Below are 27,889 nucleotides of genomic sequence, written 5' to 3'. Positions count from 1 at the left end.
GGGGAGGGAGGAGGAAAGGAGGCGGGGTTACCCCGTGCGCGTGCGCGCCTGCTACATCTTTTTCTGTCTCGCGCGCGCGCTCTCTCGGTCTAGCAGAGCTGGGTCTCGCGCGCACTTAGTGGTAAGAAGTAGGAGAGCGAGGAGGAGGCGGCGGCGCGTGCGCGCACGTGTGAATGCACGAGACGGGGCGCGGGACAGCACAACAAAGGAAGGGAGGGGTGCCGGGGGGTGGGGAGAGCGAGCCGCCGCGGCGCGCGGGAGAGACCCGGGAGCAGCAGGAGCCGCCGCCGGCCCCGGCACACAACGAGCGGGCGCAGTGGCTCCGGTGCCACCGCCGCCGCTCCTCCCTCCCGGCTCCTCTCGCGCAGTGCCATGCCCAGCTCCATTTACCAACCGGAGGGGGAGATGGGCTGCGCCGGGCTGGTGGCTGCGGGGGAGCAGCAGCCACCGCCGGAGCAGGAGCAGGGGGAGCAGCCGCCCCCGTCATTGGAGCCACCACCGGAGGGAGGCGAGGAAGAGGAGGAAGAGGAGCTGTTGCAGCCGCCGCCACCAGACGATGAAGCCTTTAAGCTGGCCCTGGATCAGCTCTCCATTTTGGGACTGGAGGAAGAGGTGAATGGAGCGGAGGAAGCCGGGCGGCAGCAGGAGGAGGAGGAAGCGGAGGCGGAGGAGGAACAGGAAGGGGACCGGGATCTTGGCAGCGGTGGTGGGTTGCTGACGGGGTTGCACATGCTGGAGCCCAGCGGCAGTAGCAGCCCCGGTCCCGGCGTGGCGCCCGATCTCTTTGCCAGCTTCCCTCAGCTCAGCCATTCCATCCTGGCCGAGCAGCTGAGCATCATCGGCAGCCGCAAGAAAAGCGTCAACATGACCGAGTGTGTACCAGTGCCCAGCTCCGAGCACGTCGCCGAGATCGTGGGTAGGCAAGGTGAGAAGGGGCTTGGGGTTGCAAGACATGCCCTGGCATGACCCCCGTGATCGGGAGAGGGGAGGGGGGTCCTCGATCGCTGCAGCAGCAGATGTGCCCACACCCGGGGGCGCCTGATGTATATTTCATCTCCTTTCCTTAATATACTAGGACGTGGTGGCCCGAGTGATCATCTCTGGCTCCTTAGATTCTTCCCCCAGATATGCCCTCGCCCTTTCTTAGCTCTTCCTGTAATAATAGTACTGTAGTACCAGAGTCAGTTTTCTGTCTCTTTGTTCTATGGCTGCATGCAGGCTGGGAACGGGACTGCTACCGACCCACACCCTCGCCCCTTCTCCCCCCCCCCCTGTTACGGATCTATCTCACTTTTAAGAATAATTGGACGTATTGAAAACAGAGCAGATCTAGGATCCCGATATTTTGTTTAGTGCAAATTTTGTTTTGCTCTTGGGTCAAATCACGCAGCAGCACTGTAGAGCTGCAGAAGATGCTTATTACAGTATTTTTGTCCAAGCTTTGGCACAAATATATATAATATTTATATATATATATATATATATTTTTTTTTTTAACCTATACTGTTTAGCTCAAAATAAGAGTCTAGACATTTTATTTTTAGGAGCCAAATTATCGCCAAGAAAGGGGCAAAAGTCTAGTATAAAGACTGCATGGCTGTCTACCCAGAACCTCTTTTTTTGTTTTTCTTTAAATAAAAATTGAGTATACTACGCGTAAAAGCAATATTTGTTATTCATTGCCTTTAAGATTTGATCATGCAGGACTGGTGCGCTGATGTCCTCAGTTGTTTTGGGGTTTTTTTTTTTGCTTTTCTTGATCTGAACCTTTGGCGCTGGTCTCTCTCCGGCCTGTGGCTACCGGGCGGCTGCTGAACTTCTTGTGCAAGAGGTTGGGGGGATCTAGTGGGGGCAGCTTTCTCGCAGTTCCCCCTGGCTGGGGTTACCCTATTGTTCTCTTTGTTAGAAGGAACCATGCTGTGATTAACATGATGACATCATACTGCTGGACTCTTATTGGAGCGTGGACTCCGCCCACTCTTGCTTTTCCCCTCCTCCGCCCTGAGGGGCGGGTGTAGGGTAGGAGTGCACCCCTAAGGGGACAGCGATCAGGCTCTAAAGTGTGAAAAGATATGTGAAATCTTTCATTTGGGTAGCGGGGTCTAATAGTTTTGTAATTGGATTTGGGAATTCCTTTATTGGTCCAAACTGAATTAGATAGCATGTGGCATTGCAGCCTTCTTAATCGTATATATATCCAATGCTGCACAGCAAAGCTTTTATTTATTTACATATATATGGATTATAACTAAGATGTTCACAATAATATACATAATTTAAAATGCATGTTATATCTAGGGATGGAACATTTCTTTATTTTATATACCTCATGCAAAGCCCGAAAGCTATTAAGTCATGTGCAGGCAGGTACTGTAGTGTGTTTATTATTGTTCCAGCCACACTGACTTTGATCTGTTCCCTTTTTAAAATCTATTTTGGGGAGGGGGCTGCAGCATCAGAATGGGCACATCTTGAATGTAGGGAGCAATGACACCAGGTTATGTACAGTAGGTGGGTGGCAGATATTTGGAGTTGGGGGGGGGGGAGGTGTAATGCTGGGAATGTTGAGGAGTCTCAGCTTTCATACCTCTGTACTCTTGACCCTTGTCTTTCTAGGAGGTCAGCTGGGGATTCCCTTAGTTGGGGGAGGGGGAGGAAATTACTCAGTACTGGGGGAAAAATGAACAGAAGTAATTTGTCTTGAATAACATTCCATCTCCCTGCACGATCACTTGCAGATACACTATATTGCAATGTGCCCAGTGCCTGAATAATCTCTTCTTTACATGGCAAGCAACCCACAGTGTCATACAGGGATCCCAGGATCTTGCTCTTGTTGCAATATACTGTACAGTAGAATGTGAATGGGAGAAGCATGGAGGATAAACAGATAGTGCTATCATATGACATGGTTTGCAGATATTACCATGCCTGCAATCTTTAACCTTGTAAGAGTTCTTAAGATCCTAAGTTCATGCAGTAGCCACTGTATTTGATACTACAGAAAACACATGAATTATTGCTTGGTCACCCACTGGAAAATATACCATTCTCTTCCTTAAAGAATAATTAAAGGGAGACTTATATATTTTTTTTCTTAAACTACAAAGATCCCAGAATAGTTTGTAACAAAAGTGAAAGAACCAGCAGGTATGTCACATGGGATCCTGTTACCCAGAGAAATGCTCAGTGCAATTTGTCAGCAAAAAAAGTCTTTAGGTGCAATTATCTAAATACACAAGGTGGTATGACAGTGAACTTCCTGAATTCCATAACTCTAGTGTTCCTATCTGACATAACTCTAGTGTTCCTATCTGTCTTTTCAGATTTTGGGTTTAGCAGCAGTTGTGTGTTTCCTGGGTAATTGGTGTGTTCATGCCCTACTATGCTTTCTAGGTTCTTACCTTATTTAATTTTAAAATATTTATTATGCATTCAATCCTTAGTCCTGAGTGGGGTGCAATAAAATATATATAATGACAACTTTTTCTATAAGAAGAATTAGGAATGGCATTAAAAGGCATCAAGTCTGATTTGGTGCACATGGTTTTTGAATAACAATAAATAGAAATACTCCACTTGTTTAATATGGGAGCACTATCCACAACGGAAGAAAAAGCCTCAGGTATATCACGGCAGAACAAGAAATGCTCAAACCTCCTCCACCCACATCATCAGACAAAAAACTTCCGAAGGGAATGTGCAAAACCTCTATTTTTGAATGCCATTACTGGCAGTTTAATTTTTTTAAATAGCTATGGTGTTTTCGTTTTTGGGGAGAGGAAGGACACTGCATTATGTTGCCAAGGATTACATTTTGTTAAAATCACCAGAAATGGATCCTCTCATTAGGCTTGTGTTAATTTTTTTCTTGAGACTAGTCAGGTGTCTTCCTTATGCAGTTTGTTTTGTTCATGGTTTTCCAGTCTGTAAATTTGGGAGAGAAGGGAAAGAGGAGATTAGATAGTTTACATGGCACTTTGCTAAAATGAAAATCTACTATGACTTCCAGTACTTATGTGCTCTGCTTACTATTCAAAATTAAAATGATGTTTTTGTATATTAACTGTAAAATGCAAGTGCCACAAAGGTGTAATTGTTGTCTGGTGATGTCAGCTGTTGTGACCCTATTATTCAACTGTAAAGTTGAAAAGCACATGGACAAATGCTTTTCTTTTTTTCTCAGTTTGTTTATACGTATCTTTTTCCACTTCATTTGAATCGATGTTGCATATGCATCTTATTTGTCCAATTACTGTGTCACACCCTGATTTCATAGAAGAAACAGTAAACCACAACAGGAAAAGATTAATTTGGGGGGGGGGTAATTATCAGCCTCTAACTTTTCCTTTTTTTCAGTGGTAGGCACTGGAAGCCAGGGTTCTGGGGGAGCTGCAGTGTCAAGCATAGCAGAAGAGCACAGTGCTTCTTTGGAAGGAATAGTGTGGAAAGGAAAGAGGTGATTGACAGCACCCAAAGTTAATGGAGAAGGCTGGGCTTGCACTGAGGATGTCATAGTGTCCAAAGTAGATCACTGGTGATAATCTGTGTCAGTTAAAGGGACCCAAGACTGGCCAAAGCATGGCTTCTTTTTCATGCCATCAGACACTGTCCACCGGATCTCGTCACTGCCAGGTTGGCAAAAAGTTGTTGGTTTTCTGACATTGCCAATTTCACAGAGGCCCATAAGAACCTGTCTGAAGAAGGGCGGGGGAAACATTGGGGATGTTTCATAGCAAAAGCTGCTGCTGGTATCATGTTTTTGTTTTTTTGTTTGGCCGGTGTAAATCTAGGACAGCAGTGAAAATGCTTATTAGGTGCCTGGGAATGGTGAGACTTTCCTTGCTGAAAGCCAGTTTTCCCATTGGCTGCTTGGCACACTGGCATGCAGCAGCCACCAACTGAGAGTTGCATTGTCACTCAGTGAAGATTTCCTATTGGGTTCTTCCAATAGGAAATCTAGGTAGCTTCTTCCCATCCCCACTCCCCACTTATAATTAAAAAAGGAGATTTGTACCTGCCATGTATTCCTGCATGGGAAGAAAGGGGCACCATAGTCTTCCTCCTTATTTACAGTCTAGTGTATCCCGAATCTGAAAGCCAATTAAGTTCTATAATATAATCTTAAGAAAAGGTATGCATAATGATTCTTTGGGATTCCATGCTGGGAAATTTGGGGAGCCTTGTAAAGTTTCATATTGCATTCATAAAGTATTTGGGAGGGGGTTGTTGCATTGTATTCAAGTTAAAACATAACCAGCCTCTCTCGCAGAAGAGGTAATGGTTGGAAGAGAGCCTTATAACCCCTTGACTTTGTGTCCCTTCTGTAAATGGTGGATGGTTGCGTCTTACTAAGGGTTTGTTGCAACCCTGCCTTATGCAGAGCAAAATATGGAGATTTCTATTTTCAATGAGTTTGAAGTGTAACAGTTTAACAGGATATAAATAAATATCAAAGCAGTCTACTGAAAAGACATGAATGGTACCTGGCTGATCTCACTGGAACTATTTAGAGATGAAGGAGTGGGATGAATGTAAGTGCCTGCACCACATCCAGCAGAAATAATCTCAGCCTGCTGAGGGTGCATAATGGAGAAGGCAGGGCTTATATTGAAGTTTTCATAATACCCAGAGTAGTTTAAACCTTTTTCTTGTCCTGAGAATAGGACAGCTATGTTAAGTGTCCTTCAGACACAGATCGGCAATAGCTGGAATTTGTCCAAGCTCATAATTGGGTGCTCAGCTATAGGAATTTATTGGGGTGCTATTGGTCTCAGTCATCAGATTGCAACGCAGTGAAATCCCCATCCAGCACTTGGCAGGTGATCTTACCCTAGGTCACACAAGGAGCAAGTAATGATGAGAACATACAGTAATTTGGTTCCCAGCAGAGGAGCTTTGAAGCACATTTTTGCTTTTGAGTATTAAAAAAGGAGGTCTATTTTGAAAACCCCACTCCCCTGTCGTTCTTTCCTGTACCATCCCCTTTTATTTTAATATTGTATCCTTACCCTTTTTCCCTCTTGTTTCAATAGTTGCTTTTCGTTTGTCTGTCCTTTCCCCGACTTTTAATTCATTTTTATATTTCTGTAAAGATGTAAACTGCTTTGGTACTGAAAGCGGTATATCAAGTCATAATGAAACTTGGTTCGTTATCCCTCCCCCTCGTTTCTTCACAAAGATTGCAGGACAGAACAGCCATTACGTGATGGCCACTTTTTATTTTATTTAAAAATTTTATTGCCTGCAACCCAAAAGCGATTGAAATAGTGTACGTTCAGGTACACTAGCTATTCTCCTGTTCCTGGAGGCTCTTATCCTAAGGGGATCCTTTTAATACAGCTTATAGTTTTATTATTTATAGTCTGCCTCTTAACAAGGTGGATTACAACATAACATACACAATAAATAAACAGAACATCAAAACATATGAAAATTAACATTCATCTTTCATTACAAAGAAGTGCCAATGCTCATATTTCATCTTACAAAATAGATGATGTTTCTGCAGTTTTTTAAAAAGTGCATGACTCCTTTTGCTGTCTGATATAAACTGGTCGTTTGTTCCAGCACACAAAGAGACACTAGTTCTCACTGCTTCCAAGTGCATTTGTTTTCGTGTTCAAATAATTAGATCAAAGTGTCCAGAACGTAGTGCACAAGAGGGTACAAAATAAGATGAAACACAGTCCTGCAAATACTTAGGTGCCAGTTGATGCATACTCAAATAAACCAGCAATAACAACTTATAAAGAACTCTGTACTCCATCTTCAACCAATATAATGCAACATACAGTCAACTCCACCTAAGTGCACGTCGGTTAAGCGCACGCTTTGGTTATCCACTACATACCACCATAGTCCCATTTTTTTTTAACATTAAAGTCAATGGACGTAAGCTCCGGACAATTGCAATTTTGATAAGCACACAATCCGCTTATGTGCACTGATGTTGTAGGACCCACCTCTATGCGTTCATGTTACGCTCACTCCGGTTAAAAACAATCATGTTCTCATGTTGTTGAGCCATGTGTTTTGGATCAGCAGTCTAGGCCTGGCCAGGTGTTCAAACTTTCGAAACTGCATCATGGCGCCTCGTGGAGAAAAATCTTTGTCTTTGGTTGGTCAAAAGTCATTGTCTCTGGCTGAACGTGTCCACCACGCTGGACAAAAGTCATGGTCTTTGGCTGAACATATTGATGTCTTAAAGAGACTTGACTAACAGGAGAGTCAGGTCTCTATTGCAAAACATTACAGCGTTCATCCTAGCCAGATTTCTCAGATTTACAAATAAAAGCAGGCCATATTGAAAGACTGGCAAAACAACAGCAATCCTATCAGAAAGCGGAAAAGAACTGGGAAGGCTGGAGCCATTGAACAGGCGATGCTGCGATGGTTTGCTGAAGCTAGAAGTCGTCAACTGCCAATCAGTTCTGCTGATGGAGAAAACAGCACAGCTATCTGAAGAACTGGGCGTAGAAGATGTCAAAGCAACAAATGGATGGTTGATCTCCTCTCATGGTTTTCAATATCACCTCTATGCTGATGATTCCCAGATCTACCTTTCTACGCCGGATATCTCTGTGGGAGTTCAGGCCCGAATTTCAGCCTGCCTGAACAACATTGCCGCTTGGATGTCTCGCCACCATCTCAAACTGAATATGGCTAAAACTGAACTCCTTATCTTCCCCCCAAACTCGCCTCCCCCTCTCACCATTCTCTATATCTGTGAATAACGCTATCCTCCCTGTCTCGTAGGCTCGCAACCTTGGGGCAGTCTTTGACTTCTTTCTCTCCTCTGCTCAGATCCAACAGACCGCCAAATCCTGTCACTTCCTCCTCTATAACTTCCAAAACCCGTCCTCCTCTCTAAACACACGACCAAAACCCCTGTCCACACTCTTGTCACCTCGCACTTAGACTACTGCAACGTACTTCTCTTGGGCCTCCTGCGCGCCTGTCCCTCACTTCTTCAATCTGTTCAAAATGCTGCTGTACAACTCATATTCCGTGAGAGCCGCTATTCTCACATTACCCCTCAAGTCGCTTCATTGGCTCTCCGTCCGTTTCCAAATACAGTTTAAACTCCTCTTGCTGACCTGCAAGTGCATTCGCTCCTCACTTATCTCACCTTATGCTCCCGCTGTGATCTCCACTCATCGGGCAAGCCCCTCTTATCTGTACCCGTCTCTTCCACTGCCAACTCCAGACTCCATCCCTTCTTTCTTGCGGCGTTGTATGCCTGGAACAGGTTACCTGAATCAATACGTCGTGCTCCGTCTCTGGCAGTGTTCAAATCCCAGCTAAAGGCCCACTTTTTTGAAACTGCTCTCAACTCTTAACTCCCCCTCACTGCTGTCAGATACCTATACCCACTATAACCTTCCCAACCCTGAAATGTCCTGTCTAAATTAGATTGTAAGCTCTTCTGAGGGACTGTATTGTATGTTAAAATGTACAGCGCTGCTTACGCCTTTCAGCGCTATAGAAATAATAAATAGTAGTAGTAGGAAAATTTGTAATGGCATAAATTTTAAGAAGCAGCATGGCAAAAAACAAGACGCTGATGAATTTGGTGCCAAAAGATGGGTCGTGGAAGTGTTGCCATCAGTCATAGGTGGATATGAACCATGCGACGTTTTCAATGCTGATGAGACGAGCCTGTACTGGCGTGCCATCCCTGATGGAATATTAGCTTTCAAACGCAGTAAAACTGTTGGCTTCAAGGTGCCAAAGGAACGATTGACAGTGCTGCTCAGTTGCAATATAGACGGTAGTGAAAAGCTTAAACCACTGGTGATTGGGAAGAATCAAAATCCTCGGTGCTTCAAAAACATTAAACGCCTGCCTGTTCAATATGAAAGCAACAAAACTGCATGGATGACGGCATTGAATGGTTGCAGAAACTTGACAATCTGATGAGAAGGCGTAGGAGGCACATTGTAATGCTGTGATAATTGTGCGACACACAGCAATGACATACAACTAACCAACATCAAACTCGTGTTTCTACCATCAAACACGACCTTTTTGATCCAACCGATGGACCAGGGGATAATCGCCAACTTCAAACGTCATTACAGGTCGCTCGTCCTAAGATATGTGATGGCAATGATTCACAGAATCCAGCCGCCGATTTGCTGAGCTTGCAAGAAAAATGACGGTGCTTGACTCTCTTCACGTGGTACAGGAGGCATGAAGTCAAGTCTCATCATCAACGATTTCAAATTACTATCGACAGGCGAGCTTCATTCACACATCTGATAAGACAACTGAAGCTGACACTTTGTCCATTGAACTCCCAATTGGACTGTTGCCACAAGAGTTTGAGCTGTATGTTGCCGATGACAACAATGTGCCCACATCATGTGACAGCACTAATTCCAATATCTGTAAAGTCATAAAGGACACTGCAGACAAGAGTCTGATGAGGATGGAGATACTGATGTGGTCATCACGACTAATGAAACACCTGCAGAGATTGTTTTCTTCTTAGATGCACTGAAGTCCCTACACACGCTACGTTGTTATCTGGAGATAAATCAGGGGTCTCAAAGTCCCTCCTTGAGGGCCACAATCCAGTTGGGTTTTCAGGACTTCCCCAATGAATATGCATGAGATCTATTTGCATGCACTGCTTTCAATGCATATTCATTGGGGAAATCCTGAAAACCCGACTGGATTGCGGCCCTCAAGGAGGGACTTTGAGATCCCTGAGATAAATGGATGTCACGACTATGGCCAGTTTTACAGCATCAGTAGTCCAATACACAGCTTGAATCGTGCAATCTGCATGCAGAAAACAATGACTGATTATTTCAGTAGAATGTTGGTTTAAAAAAAAAGGTTTACAGTGTATTGCATTAGCCAGGGGTAGGCAATTCGGTCCTCAAGAGCCGGAGCCAGGTCAGGTTTTCAGTATATGCACCATGAATATGTATGAGATAGATTTGCATGCACTGCCTCCTTGAGATGCAAATCTATCTCATGCATATTTATTGTGGATATCCTGAAAACCTGACCTGGCTCCGGCTCTCGAGGACCAGAATTGCCTACCCCTGCATTAGACGGAACAATGCTGATTCTAAAACTGAACCTGGGGTTTTTTTTTTTTGCTGAATAAAAGTTTTTCATAACTAAAAAGTGGAACTCCGATTAAGCGCACGTAGCAGTCCAGTCTGGAGGCCTTGCACTTAAGCGGAGTTGACTGTAATGTGAAGTAACATGCTCATGTTTCCTTATTCCGAACAAAGCATGAATAATGGAATTCTGAGTAACTTGCAACACATGCATAGTAGAAGAGGATAAGCCAGAGAATACAAGATTACAGTAATCGAGGCTAGATAACACTACTGTTTGAAGAACTTGTTTACAGTCATTCCCAGAAAGATACATGCATAGATTACTTATCAACTGCAGTTTAAAATAGGTATTTTTTTTCAACTGGTGTGGACCTTTCTTCCCCCCTCCCCCTCTGAGGAAGGGCTGTGGCTCACTGGTTGAGCTGCTGCCTCTGCACTAGAGAGTTACGGGGACAGAAATCACACCCGTCCCCGTGAGGAATCCCTCCATCCCCGTGAGGAATCCCCTACGTCCTCATCGATCCCTATAAACTTCAGAAATAGTTATTTCAGTTAATTATGCTACTGAATTAAAGGCTCTGGTAGAAATCCATTTAAAAATAAGCAAAAAGACTTTATTAATTTGGAAATATTAATTGGGAAGAATACATACTTTGTAAATGGGTTTCTACCAGAGCCTCTAATATTTATAAATTTTTATCAACACAACTAATATATTACTTTATCCTGAAGCAAAAAAAAAATAATTTTTTCCTACCTTTGTTGCCTGGTTTCTGCTTTCCTCATGTTCTCATTCAGTTCCTTCCATCCACTGTCTCTCTTCTCTCTGCGTCTTCCATTTGCTCTGTTACTGTGCCTCTCCCTTTCTCCCCCCCTTCCAAATTGGTCTGGCACCCATCTTCTTCCCTCCACTCCCCTCATAGTCTGGCATCTCTGTCTTCTTCCCTGCCAGCGTCTTCTCCCCACTCTCTCTTCCTCATTTTCTTTCAGCGTCCTTCTCCCCCATCTTCCCCATGTCCTGTCAGCATCCTTCTCCCCCCTCTGTCTTCCCCATGTCCTTTCAGCATCCTCCCTCCTCTGTCTTCCCCATGTCCTTTCAGCGTCCTTCTCCCCCCTCTGTCTTCCCCATGTCCTTTCAGCGTCCTTCTCCCCCCTCTGTCTTCCCCATGTCCTTTCAGCATCCTTCTCCCCCCCTGTCTTCCCCATGTCCTTTCAGCGTCCTTCTCCACCCCTTTGTCTTCCCCGTGTCCTTTCAGCGTCCTTCTCCACCCCTTTGTCTTCCCCATGTCCTTTCAGCGTCCTTCTCCCGCCCCTCTCGTCTTGCCCATGCCCTTTGAGCGTCCTTCTCCACCCCTTTGTCTTCCCCAGTGCTTTCAGCGTCCTTCTCCCCCCTCAGTTTTACCCATTTCCCTTAAGCGTCTTTTTTCTCCACTCCACCTTTCCTCCCTTTCTCCCTCCCTGCCCCTTACCTTTGTGGCGCTTCCCCACCCGACCGACAACAGAACAGGCCCAATCCGACAAACCTCCCTGCCCTGTAGCCACGAATCTAAATTACCTTCTTACAGCAGCTGGAGTATTGAAGCTGCTGTAAAGAAGGTCATTTAGATTCGCGGCTACAGGGCAGGGAGGTTTGTCGGCCGGGCCTGTTGTCGGTCGGTCGGGGGAAGCGCCACAAAGGTAAGGGGACCTGACTGGCTGTGCACACTCCTCCCCATGGCTGCACCCAGGGCGGACCGACCCCCCTTTGGTACACCACTGCCTTTTCCCTACCTGCCCTGCCGCACACAGTCTTCCCGATGTCAGCGCTGATGTCGGAGGAAGGGAGGGCTTTGCTTAAGCCCTCCCTCCAACGTCAGCGCTGACATCAGGGAAGACTTCTGATTGGCTATGTATGCTGCAGCAGGGCAGGCAGGAAATGGAATACAAGCCTTGCAGCAGGGCAGGTAGGAAAATCAGATGAGCCTCGCATTGAACCCCGCGGGATCCCCGAGAGCATGAGGGGCGTCCCCAAGGGATCCCCGTGACCCTAGGGGGCATCCCCATGGGATCCCTGTGACCCAAAGGGGGAACCCGCAGGTCCCGCGGGATTCCCGTCGTCCCTGTTCCCGTGCAGCTCTCTACTCTGCACCCAGAGGTTGTGAGATCAAATCCCAGTGCTGATCTTTGTGACCCTTGGCAAGTCACATAATCCTCCATTGCCCACCACTTTAATGTCAGCTCTGAAATGCCAAAGTGACAAAAAAGCAGTAAACAAGTCCCCTTTCCCTTTTTCAGGGAGATCTGGATGGGTCTCGAAAAAAAAAAAAAAATTGCTTGTGAACAATTGAGTTGTATTCTTTTATCTGTTGATTATTGGGGAGCTTTCATAGACCAGAGGTAATATTACTATTCATTGGCTTTGTATATCGTGTGTACATGTTTTTGTTATTACTGGTCCTGATTATTATTGTTATTACCGGAGGCAGGCTATGTTCTTGACTTTTTTTGTTCACAATAAACAAGATTTAACTGCAAAAAAAAAAAAAGGTCTTTTTTATCACTGCTTGTATATGCACTTTAAATGTTAAACAAAATTAGCACATGCTAAATGCCAGGCAGTCTATAGGTATAAGATTGGCATCTAAGACAATTGAGGTGTTCATTGACTTGCCCAAGATCTGAAGCAGCTGCAGTGAGATTTGAGCCAGGCTTCTCTGGTTCCCAGCCTTCTCTAACCATCAGGCTACTCCTCTGCTCTTTATGACTCTGCAGAAATAACGAAAGATGGACGAATAAGGTCAGAATTAGCATTATCAAACCACTTCTCTGCTGCCGTTAAATGTTACCTGGAATATATGTTTCACAGACATGCATTTATTCCCTGTGTGACTATTTAGCTTCTCCAAAGTACACAAATGGGCAGACTGGATGTTTCTATTTAAGAATTAATTGGCTTTTATTGTGTTTTATATATGTAACTTTTTGTTGTTCCTTACATAGTAACGTAGTAAATGATGGCAGATAGAGCTAAACAGTCCATACGGTCTGCCCAAACTGTCACACTCATTATTATTACATGATTAAATTGTTTGTCTTTGACGTTTATGGGACATAGACTATAGAAGTCCACCCGGTATTGCCCTTAGGTTCCATCTAGAGTCGCTGTTGAAGCTGACTCCAGCCTATTTGAACCATCTTGTCATTTGTGGGATACAGACTGTAAAAGTCTGCCTGGCACTGTCCTCGCATTCCAAATTACTGGAATTTCCGTCGTAGCCCTCCCCAGCCCATCCTAAACCGAATTGTCGTATAAGAAACACTGACCATGCAAGACTGCCCAGTCCTGGCCTTAGTTCTTCACAGCTGGAGTCTCCATCTAAGCACCATTTGGCAGATCAAACACACATACAACCATTTTAAGTTTTGTGTTTTTATACCATTAATTTTCTAATTGGAGATCCTCGGTGTTCATCCCATGCTTTTTGAACTCCTTTTTGAACTCCTGCTTTTTGATGCCCTTAGGAGGGCATCAACCACCCTCTCCGTGAAAAATAATTTTCTGACCTTACTCCTAAGTCTACCACCTTGCAACCTCAATTCATGTCGTCTAATTTATTTTTTAAAAATTATTTATAAGTTTTCAAATTACAAACCAAGTAATCACTTGTACAGAAAGTAAATTAGTAAAGATATGACTTATAACAACAAGTATAAATCTCGATCAAACCTTTAGATAATTAATAATAAAAGAAAATTATTTTCAACTAACCCTACTCAAGTCCTCAAAATATGGATCCAAGATTACAAATTAGCGAGCAAAGGAAAATTATATAGCAAGATATCATAGAAACATAGAAATTGACGGCAGAAAAGGGCCACAGCCCATCGAGTCTGCCCATACCAATGACCCACTCCCTGACTTCTTTCCCCTATAGATCCCACGTGAATATCCCATTTTCTCTTAAAATCTAACACGCTGCTGTCCTCAATCACCTGCTGAGGCAGCTCGTTCCAATGATCGACCACCCTTTTGGTGAAGAAATACTTCCTAGCATCACCTTGAAACTTCCCTCCCCTGATTTTCAGCGAGTGTCCTCTGGTTACCGAGGGCCCTGTAAGACTTTAAGATATCATCTTTCACCTCTATATGCCCTGTGATATACTTAAAGGTCTCAATCATGTCCCCCCTCTCTCTTCGCTCCTCCAGTGAGTACATCCGCAATTTTTTTAGCCTTTCCTCATACGTGAGATCCCTGAGCCCCAAGACCATCCTGGTAGCCATACGCTGAACCGACTCAACTCTCAACACATCTTTCCGGTAGTGTGGTCTCCAGAATTGAACACAATACTCGAGATGGGGTCTCACCATGGATCTGTACAGTGGCATTATGACTTCAGGTTTTCTGCTGACAAAACCCCTCCGGATGCAGCCCATCATTTGTCTTGCCCTGGACGACGCTTTCTCCACCTGATTGGCAGCCTTCATATCATCGCTAATGATCACTCCTAAATCACGTTCCACCGTGGTCCTGGACAAGGTTTCACCATTTAGTGAGTAAGTTCTGTGTGGATTTTTTTTGCCTAGGTGCATTACTTTACATTTTTTAGCATTGAAGCCTAGCTGCCAAGTTGATGACCACTGTTCCAGTTTCCGTAGGTCTTGCATCATAAAGTCAGGAACACTGCTTTTGCCTACTATGTTGCATAGTTTGGCGTCGTCGGCAAACAGTGATACTTTTCCTCTAAGCCCTTGGGTCAAATCTCCTATGAATAAATTGAATAGAATCGGCCCTAAGACGGAGCCCTGAGGTACTCCACTCGTTACTGCTGACGTTTTGGAGGGGGTACCGTTTACCATCACCCTTTGAAGCCTACCATCTAGCCAATCCTTTACCCATGTAGTGAATGTATCCCCTAATCCCATCGATTTTAGTTTGTTCAACTTACCTTATACAAGGTGTGTTATAAATTGTTTAAATAAAGGGGGCGGGGGGTCTTGGAGGGATGTAGTGGGAACCAAAAGATTACTGCAGTTGAAGTCTGAATGAAATGGGTAGAATGGTGGTAAAGGAGTAGACTCTGGCATTGCAGGGTGGAGGGCAAGCGGGATGGGCAGACTGGATTGGCCTAGCTGGATTTTGCTGAGCTAATAAGAAAAATCTCAATATCTGAGCCAGTGGGGTACCACACTCCTCCCATACAAGCCATCCACAACTTTTCTTAGTGGTCTTCCACTGGATGTGAGAAGTAGAAACATAGAAAATGACGGCAGAAAAGGACCACGGCCCATCTAGTCTGCCCACACTAATGGCCCACCCCCTAACTACCTCCATGAAGAGATCCCACATGCCAATCCCATCTTTTCTTAAAATCTGGCATGCTGCTGGCCTCAAATACCTGTTGTGGAAGATTATTCCAGCTGTCAACCACCCTTTCGGTGAAGAAATATTTTCTGATGTCGCCATGAAATTTCCCACCCCTGATTTTCAACGGATGCCCTCTTGTTGCCGTGGGTCCTTTAAGGAAAAAGAGATCCTCTTCCACCTCGATACGGCCTGTGACATATTTGAACGTCTCAATCATGTCTCCCCTCTCTCTGCGTTCCTCGAGTGAGTATAGCTGCAACTTACCCAGTCGTTCCTCATACGGGAGACCCTTGAGTCCTGAGACCACCCTGGTGGCCATTCGCTGAACCGACTCAACTCTCTGCACATCTTTTTGGTAATGCGGCCTCCAGAATGGTACACAGTATTCCAGATGGGGTCTCACCATGGATCTGTACAACGGCATTATGACCTCGGGCTTATGGCTGATGAAACTTCTACGGATACAGCCCATGATTTGTCTAGCCCTAGATGAAGCTTTCTCCACTTGATTGGCAGTCTTCATGTCTTCGCTAATAATCACCCCCAAGTCACATTCTGCTACGGTCCTTGCTAGGATCTCACCATTTAGGGTGTAAGTCCTGCGTTGATTTTTGCCACCAAGGTGCATGACCTTGCATTTTTTGGCATTGAAACTTAGTTGCCAAGTCTTTGACCAATGCTCCAGCAGGAGTAGGTCCTGCGTCATACTGTCGGGCTTTGAGCTTTTGTCGGGCACTGTGCTTTCATCTGTTGTGCGGTTGCCTACTATGTTGCATAGTTTGGCATCATCGGCGAATAATGTAATTTTACCACCAAGTCTCTTACGAAGATGTTAAATAGGATCGGGCCCAAGACTGAGCACTGCGGCACTCCGCTGATCACCTCCGTCGTAACGGAGAGGGTACCGTTTACCACTATCCTCTGAAGTCTACCTCTAAGCCAGTCCCTAACCCATGCGGTTAATGTTTCACCCAATCCCATCAAACCCATCTTGCTCAATAACCTGCGGTGTGGGACGCTATCAAATGCTTTGCTGAAGTCCAAGTACTCGACGTCCAGGGACTCCCCTATATCCAGCTTTCTTGTTACCCAGTCAAAGAAGCTGATCAGATTTGATTGGCAGAACCTTCCCTTCGTAAAACCATGTTGATGGGGATCTCGTAGATTCTCCTCTTTAGGATTGTATCCAATTGGCGTTTGATTAGTGTTTCCATAAGTTTACTCACTATCGATGTGAGACTCACCGGTCTATAATTCTCAGCCTCCGTCCTGCATCCCTTTTTGTGGAGTGGAATGACGTTAGCCATTTTCCAATACAACGGGACTCTTCCTGTACTTAGGGAAAGATTGAAGAGCGCGGATAACAGTTCCGCCAGGATGTCACTCAACTCCCTGAGCACCCTGGGGTGTAGTTTGTCCGGTCCCATAGCTTTGTTCACCTTGAGTCTTGATAGCTCCTCGAAGACACTGCTGGGCGTTAACTCGAAATTTCAAAACGGGTCTTCCGAGTTTTCCCTCGTTGGCAGCTGAGGGCCGGATCCCGGCGCCTCGCAAGTGAAGACCGAGTAGAAGTATTCATTTAAAATTTTGGCTTTGTCAGAGTCCAGTTCTATATAGTTCCCATCGGGTTTCCTAAGGTGTACTAGCCCATCTGTGTTTCTTTTTCTGTCACTAATATACCGGAAGAAGGATTTATCGCTCTTCTTGATGTTCTTCGCAAGGTTCTCCTCCATTTGGAGTTTGGCCTCCCTGACTGCTGTTTTGACCACTTTTGACTTGGCCAGATAGTCTTCCTTGGATTCTCGCTTCCCTGATAGTTTGTAGAGGATGAACGCTCTTTTCTTCTTTTTTATGAGGTCTGAGATCTCCTCAGAGAACCACTGCGGTCTATTGTTTCTATGCCGTTTACTTACTGATTTGACGTAGCGGTTGGTTGCTTCGTGTAAGGTTGATTTCATAGTTGACCACATTACCTCTACATTATCTGTTTCAGCATGGTTTTGCAGTGTCCGATGGACGAAATCTCCCATGCTTTCGAAGTTTGTGCCCTTAAAGTTGAGGATCTTGGTTGATGTGCTTCACTTAGTGAAACCTTTCCTTAGGTTGAACCATATTATGTTGTGGTCACTGGAGGCCAACGTATCGCCTACCGAGACCTCTGTGACACTTTCTCCGTTGGTGAGTATTAGGTCTAGTATCGCCCGATCCCTAGTGGGCTCTAATACCATTTGTCTGAGTCTCGCTCCCTTTATAGAGGTTAATAGCTGCCGCTGGACGCAGCGGAAAGTTTGTTCCAATCCACATCAGGCATATTGAAGTCTCCTAACAATACTGTGTCTCCACACAAAGTGATATTCTCAATGTCTTTGACTAATTCTATATCCATGTCCTCCTGTTGTCTCGGAGGTCTGTATACTATACCAAGATACAGGCATTTGTCCTTCCCCCTAGCCAAATTCACCTAGAGGGATTCCCCGGTGTACTTGACATCTGCGATTTTGGTAACTTTGATGTCCTCTTTAGTGTATAGTGCTACCCCTCCTCCCATTTTGCCCTCTTTGTCCCGCCGAAGTAAGTTGTATCCCGGTATAGCCATATCCCACCCATGGGAGTCCGTGAACCAAGTCTCGGATATCGCCACCACATCTAGGTCGGCGTTCCTCATTTCCGTCTCTAATTCCAGAATCTTATTGCCCAAACTGTGGGCATTAACGTACATAGCCCTCCATACCTTATGTTTGCTATGTCTCTGTGTAGATATTCCTGCTTGAGCTAATTGGACTCCTATAATGCTGTTTGCAATGTGTGTACTTACCTCTGACTCAGAAATGCAGTGTTTACTTACCTCGGACTCAGAAATGGATTGGCAACTTACCTCGCCAAGTTGGTTACTTGCGCCAGCACGTGAGTGGGTACCCTCCCCCAACTTACCTAGTTTAAAGCCCTACGAAGTAGGTGGGCTAGTCGATGTCCAAAGACGTTCTTTCCCCTTCTGGTCAGGTGAAGTCCGTCAGGTCCCTGTAGTCCTTGCAGTGCCTCTCCATGGTTCAGGAATCCGAAGTTAATCACCCTGCACCATCCGTGCAGCCAGTCGTTTGTCCTCTGGATACGATCCTCCCTGGCTCTCCCCTTGCCTCTCACTGGGAGGATCGAGGAGAAGACCACCAGTACCGGAGAGTAGGGGAGTGAAAACCTAGTGTCTGAACATCATACTTTGTACATTGGATTTATATGTCTGATCATACTTTGTACATTGGATATATATGCTGTAATAACAAATGGGTCTAGGACAGTTTATCACAGCTGTTTCATCGTGATGAACTGGCTGCAATGAATCTGATTTGGCGTTAGATCAACTCAGCATTTGGGGGGGGGGTTGATTTCCTTTTCTTCATCTTCATTATTAATTTCCACCCATCAATGAATATATATTTCTTATTTATATGTATATATCTAAATTACTATTTTTTATTTTCTATATAAATATCCTACTCTCATGTACACATCAGCAGAAGGTTCATAAATCCCAGCTATAGTTTCACCTCATGGATGCAGTAATCACTATTTATAATTTATAATTTCCACCCAGGGTGAGACTGGGAAGCAGGCAACAGTGGCTGGCAGGGAGCCCGAGCCCTGGGGGAAGAAACTGTTGCCGCGTTGCATCCTTAGCTGCTCGGGCGGCAGTGGCTGGCGGGGAGCCCGAGTACAGAGGACGGAGCTGGGGCATCTCTGTGGCGGTGGCTAGTGGGGAGCTTGGGCCTGAGTTTTCAGCTGCTCATCATAGGTACTGGGGAGGATCATCCCATTCCACCCATGCCCGTACCCCTACATCCCTAGTTTGCCTATGTTTAACCCTCTCCTGAGTCTGAAAGGATTCTGGCATTGAGGGAATTCTTGGCTGATAAGGGGACAATTCAATCCGGCACCTGTCCCTGAAGCACTCCCATCAGAAGGGGATGAATCATTGTGGCTGTTTTATCGCAGCTGCAATGAAACGGCCGCAATGAATCGTCCTATTCCGATAACAAACATCCTTCCTCTCTTTGCTGCTCCAAAGGCCACATGCTCAGCAGAAAAGCACACACATAACTAAGCTTAAGAACATAAGAATTGCCGCTGCTGGGTCAGACCAGTCCAGCATGTCCAGCAGTCTGCTCCCCCAGCGGCCCTTAGGTCAAAGACCAGTGCCCTAATTGAGTCTAGCCTTACCTGCATATGCTTGATCTGGGGCCTCCTGTGATCTCTACAGATGTATTTAATCGCATTGTATAATTTTGTTTTCAGGTGCTAAATTAGAACTTTTGCATCGGTTTGAGCCATTTCATCTTTTCATTGAGCCTTATTAGGCCCATCAGAACATTATACCTATATAGCTTGGATCTATTCGCCTGCTCCGATGGGGCCAGTAAAGCGTCTGATAAGAACTACAATGACTCAAGCTGCTGAAAAATGAATTGTAAAGCATCAAAAATGGGGGAATAAAAGGCAGCAATAATTGCATGATTGCAATAAGCAAATATTTAGCATATAAATCGTGTTAAAGATTTTATGGGTTATTTGTTACTGTGACATATATGACATGTTGAATATTTTTAGTTACGTTCTAGTGATTACTTATTGGGGTTCATTGTACAATAAGCCTTGATTTTGTTATATGGATATTAAGAGCTATTGCTGCCTTGTGTTCTTATTTTTGGTTGTTACACTATGGTGATCGAGCAGGGAATATTTCTTTTTGTATTGGTTGATGTAGTTGTAATTTAAATACTGTGATAGAATTTTCACTGGGTACCATTTTCTACAGTTATGGTTACAAAAACATTGTTGTGTTTACTTGAGAAGGGGGAGGTGAAGTCATCTGCGGGGACTGCTGCCATGCTCGGAGCATCAAGCTCTTCCACCAGGCTCTTCTAAGCCCACTGGAGCTGTATACCGTTTATATGTTTCTCCCTAGCATTACATGGTACTCATACTGTTTTTTTCTTTTCTTTTCATCCTTAGGATGTAAAATTAAAGCCCTGCGGGCCAAGACAAACACCTACATCAAGACTCCAGTGAGGGGAGAGGAGCCTATTTTCATTGTGACTGGCCGCAAGGAAGACGTGGAAATGGCAAAGAGAGAAATATTGTCTGCTGCTGAGCATTTTTCCATGATCCGGGCCACACGCAATAAGGTCAATGGGCTGACTGGAGCCATACAGGGCCCTCCCAACCTGCCAGGACAAACCACTATCCAGGTGCGGGTCCCCTACCGAGTGGTAGGGCTGGTGGTAGGGCCTAAGGGAGCCACCATTAAGAGGATCCAGCAGACCACCCATACGTATATTGTGACACCAAGCCGTGATAAAGAGCCTGTGTTTGAAGTGACAGGGATGCCAGAGAATGTGGACCGGGCCCGGGAGGAGATCGAAGCCCACATCACCATGAGGACTGGGTCCTTCATAGACATGAACACAGATAATGACTTTCATTCCAATGGTACTGATGTCTGTCTGGACCTGTTAGGTAACACAGCCAGTCTGTGGGCCAAAGCCCCTAATCCTGCCCGAAGGCCCTCTTGCAGCATCCGCAACGACAGTCTCAGTTCTCTGGGCAGTACCTCCACCGAGTCCTATTATAGTAGCCGTGTGGCTGACGCCAGCCCCAGTAGCCCTTTCAGTGCCAACAGCAGTGGTGGAGGGGCTGGCAGTGGTGGAAGCAGCGGGTTCACCTTCAGTGACTCCCATACCACTCCTCTTAACACAGAGGAGTGTGACTTTGGATTTGAATTCCTTGCTCTCGACCTGACCACGCCTACCACCATCTGGTCTCCCTTTGAGCGTGCCAACCCGCTACAGACCTTCAGCAGCTGCTCATCCATCAACGGAACCCAGAGACGCAACAGCAGCATCAGTGGCACTGCCACCCCACGGCACTCCCCTACTCTTCCTGAGACTGGAATTGCCCTGGACCACCCCCTGGCACGGCGCATCCACAGTGACCCGGTCAATACACTCTCCTGGCTGCCTACCCAAGGATCACTTTCTTCATTCTCCAACAGCACGGGGTACTCCTCCTCGTCTTCCTTGCCAGGGAGCATTTCTGCTGCCTCTGGGTCCCCGACCGATTCCAGCAGCTCAGCAGATGGGCATAGAAAAAGCACACGGGACTGTATGGTGTGCTTTGAGAGTGAGGTCATCGCAGCCCTGGTGCCCTGTGGCCACAACTTGTTCTGCATGGAGTGTGCAATCCGCATCTGTGAAAGAGCTGCCCCAGAGTGTCCTGCCTGCCACACTCCTGCCACGCAAGCCATCCGCATTTTTTCTTAGTTGCCCTCCACTGTCCACCAGCCCTTACTCTCCAGAGCGCTGGGGCACTTCTTGAGGGCAGAGGTCCTAGAACACTTTTTAAGAACTTTTATGATATATCCCCTTTTTAAAATTCAACTTTTTATTTAACAGATTGGAAAGGAACAGACAGTAGTTCTTGCCGGGAGGGTATGAAGATTTTTTTGGGGTGGGGGGAAAGATTAAGGTTAAAAAGAATAACTAAAGGAATAGGGGCAAAATTGGAAGAAAAACAAAAATCAGATGTTTACAGAATAGCTTTAACTCTTCACCCAGATATAGTGACTGGGCCAGGGAGATGAGAGGTAAAACACAGCTATTCTAACTCACTGCTTTCCAAATAACAGTATTCCGTTTGAGAAAAGTTAAATAAACTGAACATAAAGACTCAATTGCACTTTTCATTTAGGACATGCAAGGGTTTTGTTTTTGTTTTTTTTAATAAATTAGGGTTTTTTGTTTTCATTTCTTTTTAGGGTTTTTGTATGTAGCATTTTTTGCTTCGTCTGGGGGGGAGAAAGGGATGGGATTGTTTTTCCCTGACTGTATCCTTCCATGCACCAAGAACTTCTTTCCCGTTGTACGTGCTTATCGGCTCCCAAAATTTCACATGCCCCCCCATACCCATCCTTTTCCTAATTATTGGCTCTTTTGTGGACAGTTTGATCCAAGCCATGTTGTGGTTCCTGGCATAATCTGGGCTTTTTTGCTCTGAGAAGAAGAAAAAAATCCAGTGGCCATGGTAGGACAGGGTCAACAGATCCCCTGAGACAAGGAAAGAACTTTAAGACGCCTGGGTTAAAGTAGTTGAGCTAATATAATAGGAGACAGTTTGTAAGGTGGGGCTTGGTTCAAAATACCTTGCTGCCCTCTGTAGCCCTTCACCCCACTACTCTAGGGATGCCTATGGGTAGTCTGCCCTAGAAGTATGCCACTACAGATTGCACAAGGCTCCTGGAGCTTCATTAAGGAGGAAAGTGGAAGTCTTCGGGATCATAAAATTGTGCTGTTCCCGCTGTATGAAGGTCAGGCTGATGTAATCCTGCCTCTGCCACTATTTGCATGGACTTGGCCTCTCTTGATTAGGGAAGTCAGGAAGGCACGTATCAAGGTTGTGATGGTGGAATCTTGAGATTGAAACAGCCCAATCATATAATGTAGGAAAGAGTAAGTTGGTGTTGTAGTGAGTGACGCCATTGCATCATGAAATTTGTAGCCCTTATTCTTCTTTTTTCTAAAGAAATTAGAAGACAACTCTCCCTGAATATAGTAAAAGTAAAGCCAGAACTAGCTCAGCTCTTCCATTTTAACCTGGAGCTTAGCTCTCGGTTAACCTTACAACCTGAGTAGACAGCCATTCTCCTTTCTCTAATCTTGTATTTGCCAATGGAAATAGGCTCCTCCTCTTAAAAAATAAGGGGTGCTGCAAACAAAACTGGGAATGGGAGATAATTGGGTCTAGTTGCAAGTGGGTTGGGGGATTTGTACTGATTTTATTTTATTTTCTGTTTTGTTTTGTTATGGGTTGTTTTTTTTTTGTATTTTATTTTTTTACTTCTTGTGTAAATGTAGGGAATTTATAGAAAGAAAATATGTACTTTATTGAGTAAATTTTAAAACTAAATATATTTTATTTTAAGAGAAAAAATAGCAGAACTTTAGCCTCATGTGGCTAAAGAAACTGGTTCTATATTTGCTGCATTGACTTGATGGTTATTGACAATTGTATCAAGAGTTTTATTTTTTGACTTGAGAGCCTTCTTAATAAAGACTTTTTACTCTATGTATATATATATAGATAGATATATAAACACACATATATGTACACAAACACTGACACACAAAACTTTATACTGTGTACTTGTGCTTTCTGGATGGGGAATGTTGTATAGATGTGAGTTTGGGCATGCAATGTGTGATGTGTTTTGGACTTTTTGCAGTGTGTGTGTTACGAAGAAAGTAGAAGTGTTTTTCTGGTCCTCATAATTTATTCTTCTCTTAAAATATATAGATCTGATATTCAAAAGGGATTAACTGGGTAGTAGGAGAGGCTCCTGCTTGTTTAAGCCTCACTGAAAAGGCCACCTGACAATATTCAATAGTATTTAAGTGATAAGTGATGCTTAATGTTGTCACTGTCTGGTTTGTGCAGTGGCAGAGGCTGTATTTAACCAGTTAGTAGTGATACTCTGGGCAGACTGGATGGGCCATGTGGCCTTTATCTGCCATCTTATTTCTCTGTTTTTATGCTAACCAGTTAAGTAACTGCATCAAGTTAGGTCCACAGAAAAGCGGTCGTAACTTTATCCACCTGGACATTGGCTGGTGCCTGGTTGACTTCAAAGTGACTCTGCTTACTCAAATCTTCAGTGCTGGAGCCTGGATATGACCCACCATTGAACATAAGAACATAAGAAGTTGCCTCCACTGGGTCAGACCAGAGGTCCATCACGCCCAGCAGTCCGCTCCCGCGGCGGCCTATCAGGTCTGTGACCTGTGAAGTGGTTCCTGACCATTTCTGTAACCTATCTCTACATCTGTATCTCTATCTGTACCCCTCAATCCCCTCATCCTTTAGGAACCTATCTAAACCTTCCTTGAAACCCTGTAGTGTGCTCTGGCCTATCACAACCTCCGGAAGCGCGTTCCATGTGTCCACCACCCTCTGGGTAAAAAAGAACTTCCTCACATTTGTTCTAAACCTGTCCCATCTCAATTTCTCCGAGTGACCCCTTGTACTTGTGGTTCCCCACAATCTGAAGAATCTGTCCCTATCCACCTTCTCTATGTCCCTCAGGATTTTGAAGGTTTCTATCATGTCTCCTCTAAGTCTCCGCTTTTCCAGGGAGAACAGCCCCAGCATTTTCAACCTGTCAGCTTATGAAAAGTTTTCCATACCATTTACCAGTTTAGTTGCTCTCCTCTGGACCCCCTCAAGTACTGCCATGCCCTTCTTGAGGTACGGCGACCAGTACTGGACACAGTACTCCAGATGTGGGCGCACCATTGCACGATATAGCAGCATGATGACTTCCTTCGTCCTGGTCGTGATACCCTTTTTGAATAAGTAGCATTAATTCAGGCTGTGGCTGTAAGCGACTTAAAACTGCTGACTGCCTTAGCCTGAATACCCAAGATGCAGGCAAAGTTTATTTTAAACAAACAGTATTATCATCACCGCCTAAGTACACAACACACAGATCAGGCATTTGTTGCGTGTCCTTTGTTACCACCACTTTTTGAGACCCCTGAAGAAGATGTGTTGTTTGAAACACAGACCGCATTGGGTCCCATATTTTATAAACAGTGGTCCATTTGTATGCAACAATCTGTTTGTTTAAAATAAACTTTGCCTGCATCTTGTGAATCTGTCTGTAGTACCTTTCTTTGTCTTTTGTTCACTGTATCTACCCTTCATCTCTTTTTTTTTTTTTTTTAAACTATTTACCACAACCAGTACCTCCCACTGTGGTCATGTTTGTCTGAGTGTCTGTGGTTGGCCAATGCGCTTTGGGATGGTTTGTTTCGTATAGAGATGAAGCCCAGAGGCAAAACTTGTCATGGTTAGGCAGGGAGCAAAAGATTTTTTAGAGAGACATCCTATGGGAGTTTCCAATAGCTGATTGGAGCTTTTTTTTTTTTTTGCAATTATAACTTTATTAAAAAGAAAAAAAAATACTATCTATAGTACAATGATCATTGTCTTCCTCCTTCCGCAGCCCTAAAGATGATGGGAGTGGAGAGTAAAGCCCCACTTTGCACAGAGCCCTGGCCTCTGCCTATCTGTCCTGGAGTTACACTTGCCGTCGCCCCCTCAAACACACATTTTTTTGTTTGTTCCTGTTACTTTGCTCTTTTATTTTACTCTTCCCTAATTTAAAAACCTGCCCCTCCCCCATTTATAAAACCATGGAAGCGTTTTTTAGCGCAGGCCAGTGCGCTGAATGCTCTGCGCTGCTCCTCTCATAGGAACCCTATGAATGTCGGGAGCAGCGCATTGCAGCATGCCGGCCTGCGCTAAAAACCGCTTTTGTAAAAAGGGGGGGGGGTTAATATTTACCTTTTGTTTTATACTTTACTCAGTTTTAGGATCCAAAATGTCCTGTCTTTCATCTTTTATAAAAGTGTCATTCTGTTTAATAATTTATGCCTTTTCCCTCATCCTAGCAGCTCTGTTCTAACCTATACAAATGTGTTACAATCTACGAAAAGGTACCAAGTCTTAGTGCACGCTTACTTAAGAAACAAGGCAACAATGCCAGTTGGGTTCTATTTACAGTATTTGTTGAATTATATTGTTAATTGAAACTAAGGTGCGCTAGCGTTTTTAGCGCACGCACAAGATTAGCGCACGCTAGCCGAAAAATTACCGCCTGCTTAAAAGGAGGTGGTAGCGGCTAGCGTGTGCGGCATTTTAGTTCGCGCTAAAACCGCTAGTGCGCCTTTGTAAATGGAGCCCTATATCTATGGCAAATGATATGATAGAAAGATGTGGTTTGTTGCATTTGAATCGGCATATTGTTGATTACTTAGCCAGCTGACTAACCCAGTTTCTAAGGCTTGGTCCCTTTTCTTGGATTATAACCCAAATACACCATTTTAAAAATGCCTTTTCACCACTTTGTCTTTTCTCTCTGCCTCTGATGTTGGCATAGGCTGACCTGGGCTTTTATTTTTTTTCTCTCTCTTAAAGACTGGTATTATTGATTATGCCTTACCACAGTCGTCTACTGGCAGATGAGGAAAGAGATGGAGATGGGAGAAAAAGGGAAATTGAGATGATAAAAGATAATATAGCTTTTAGCTGGGATGAGTGAGCACCTTTTTCCTCCTATCACATTTAACACGGTAAACTTACTGGGGGAGCAAGTGCTGTCTTTGTGAAATGTAGAAGATGGATGGAAGAACTTGCTTTTCAAAGTATCCAATCAAATGTACAGTATAGAGACTTTCACTTTAGCATACCCCTTGTTGAACCCATTTCATGTACTCTGTCCAAGGAAACAGCTAAGATAAGATGCCCAAGGCTGGTGGCAGCCGTAGAGGTGCCTTCACCCTGCTGCTGAAAATACAACTGAAGCAGGCAGGCTGGACATGCATCAGGATGTTAGGTATGCCACGAAAAATAGCAGGCCAGAACCAATATTTGAAGGACGTCTGAAGTCATCTTTGAACAATTTTGTTGTTATACCTGAAACCTTAAGATGATATTGCTTCTGAGTGTCCAGCTGGTGGTATCCCAGCCATACTGAAGCTACTCAGCAGAGAAGAACTGTCAAGACACAGGAGGGACAAATAGCCCAAAGCATATGATGGCAGCACAAGTGTTGGTGTGAAGAAGAGAGAGCAGTCACGGGAGGAAATCTTTACAGCTTGTGAATGTGATGGGACAGTCGTATTGTGGGGCTTGCAAGAAAATATGAACTTAAGAGTTGCCGAAAGTCATAACGGGATTAGAACTGAACATAAACAAGACGAAGATCATGAACATGGAAAATGATGAAGATTTTGATCTTGAAGGCGATTGAAATCCATCTCCATGGCTCGTTTATAAACAAAGAAGCAACTAGCAGGGAGGAAATACTCCGCAGGATAGCACTTGGTTGCTCTTCAATGAAAACTCTCGACAAAGTATTCAATGGCAAGGAAGTAACACTCCAAATGAAGATTAGACTTGTCCACGCGTTCTTTTTGCAGTGGTCAGTTACGGATGCGAAAGCTGGACACTGCGGAAACAAGACAGAAAGAAAATAGACTCATTCGAGCTTTGGTGCTGGAGAAGGATTTTAGGGTTCCTTGGACTACCAGAAGACCTAACAAATTGATTGTGAAAGAGATCAAACCAGCTATGTCACTCGAAGCCCAAATGATGAAGTTATGATTGTCTTATTTTGTTCACACCAGAAGAGAGAGATCACGGGAGAAGGACATCATGTTTGGGAAGATCGAAGGAACCAGGCAAAGAGGACAACCTGCAATCATATGGCTGGATATGTTGAAAACAACCATGGGGATGATGCTGGAGGACCTTTCTGGACTAGCACAAAACCAATTTCTTTTTCAATCTGCAATTCATCAAGTTGCTAGGACTTGAGCACGAGTTGCCCTGCTGAGTCAGACCAGTGATTCATGT

At 44.7% G+C, this 27,889-nt stretch overlaps 1 protein-coding gene across 1 annotated transcript; it reads left to right on the top strand.

Moving 5' to 3' along the window:
* The first annotated feature begins 100 nt into the window (after window positions 1-100).
* Window positions 101-23,539, top strand: MEX3D (mex-3 RNA binding family member D). Its single transcript, XM_033957003.1, has 2 exons — window positions 101-925; window positions 20,432-23,539. The coding sequence occupies exons 1-2, from the start codon at window positions 373-375 to the stop codon at window positions 21,736-21,738; spliced, it is 1,860 nt and encodes a 619-aa protein (XP_033812894.1). The 5' UTR covers window positions 101-372; the 3' UTR covers window positions 21,739-23,539.
* Window positions 23,540-27,889: the final 4,350 nt, after the last annotated feature.

The sequence above is a fragment of the Geotrypetes seraphini genome, chromosome 8, assembly GCF_902459505.1.
Source record: "Geotrypetes seraphini chromosome 8, aGeoSer1.1, whole genome shotgun sequence".
NCBI lineage: Eukaryota > Metazoa > Chordata > Amphibia > Gymnophiona > Dermophiidae > Geotrypetes > Geotrypetes seraphini.
This window is presented reverse-complemented; position numbering and strand designations above follow the sequence as displayed.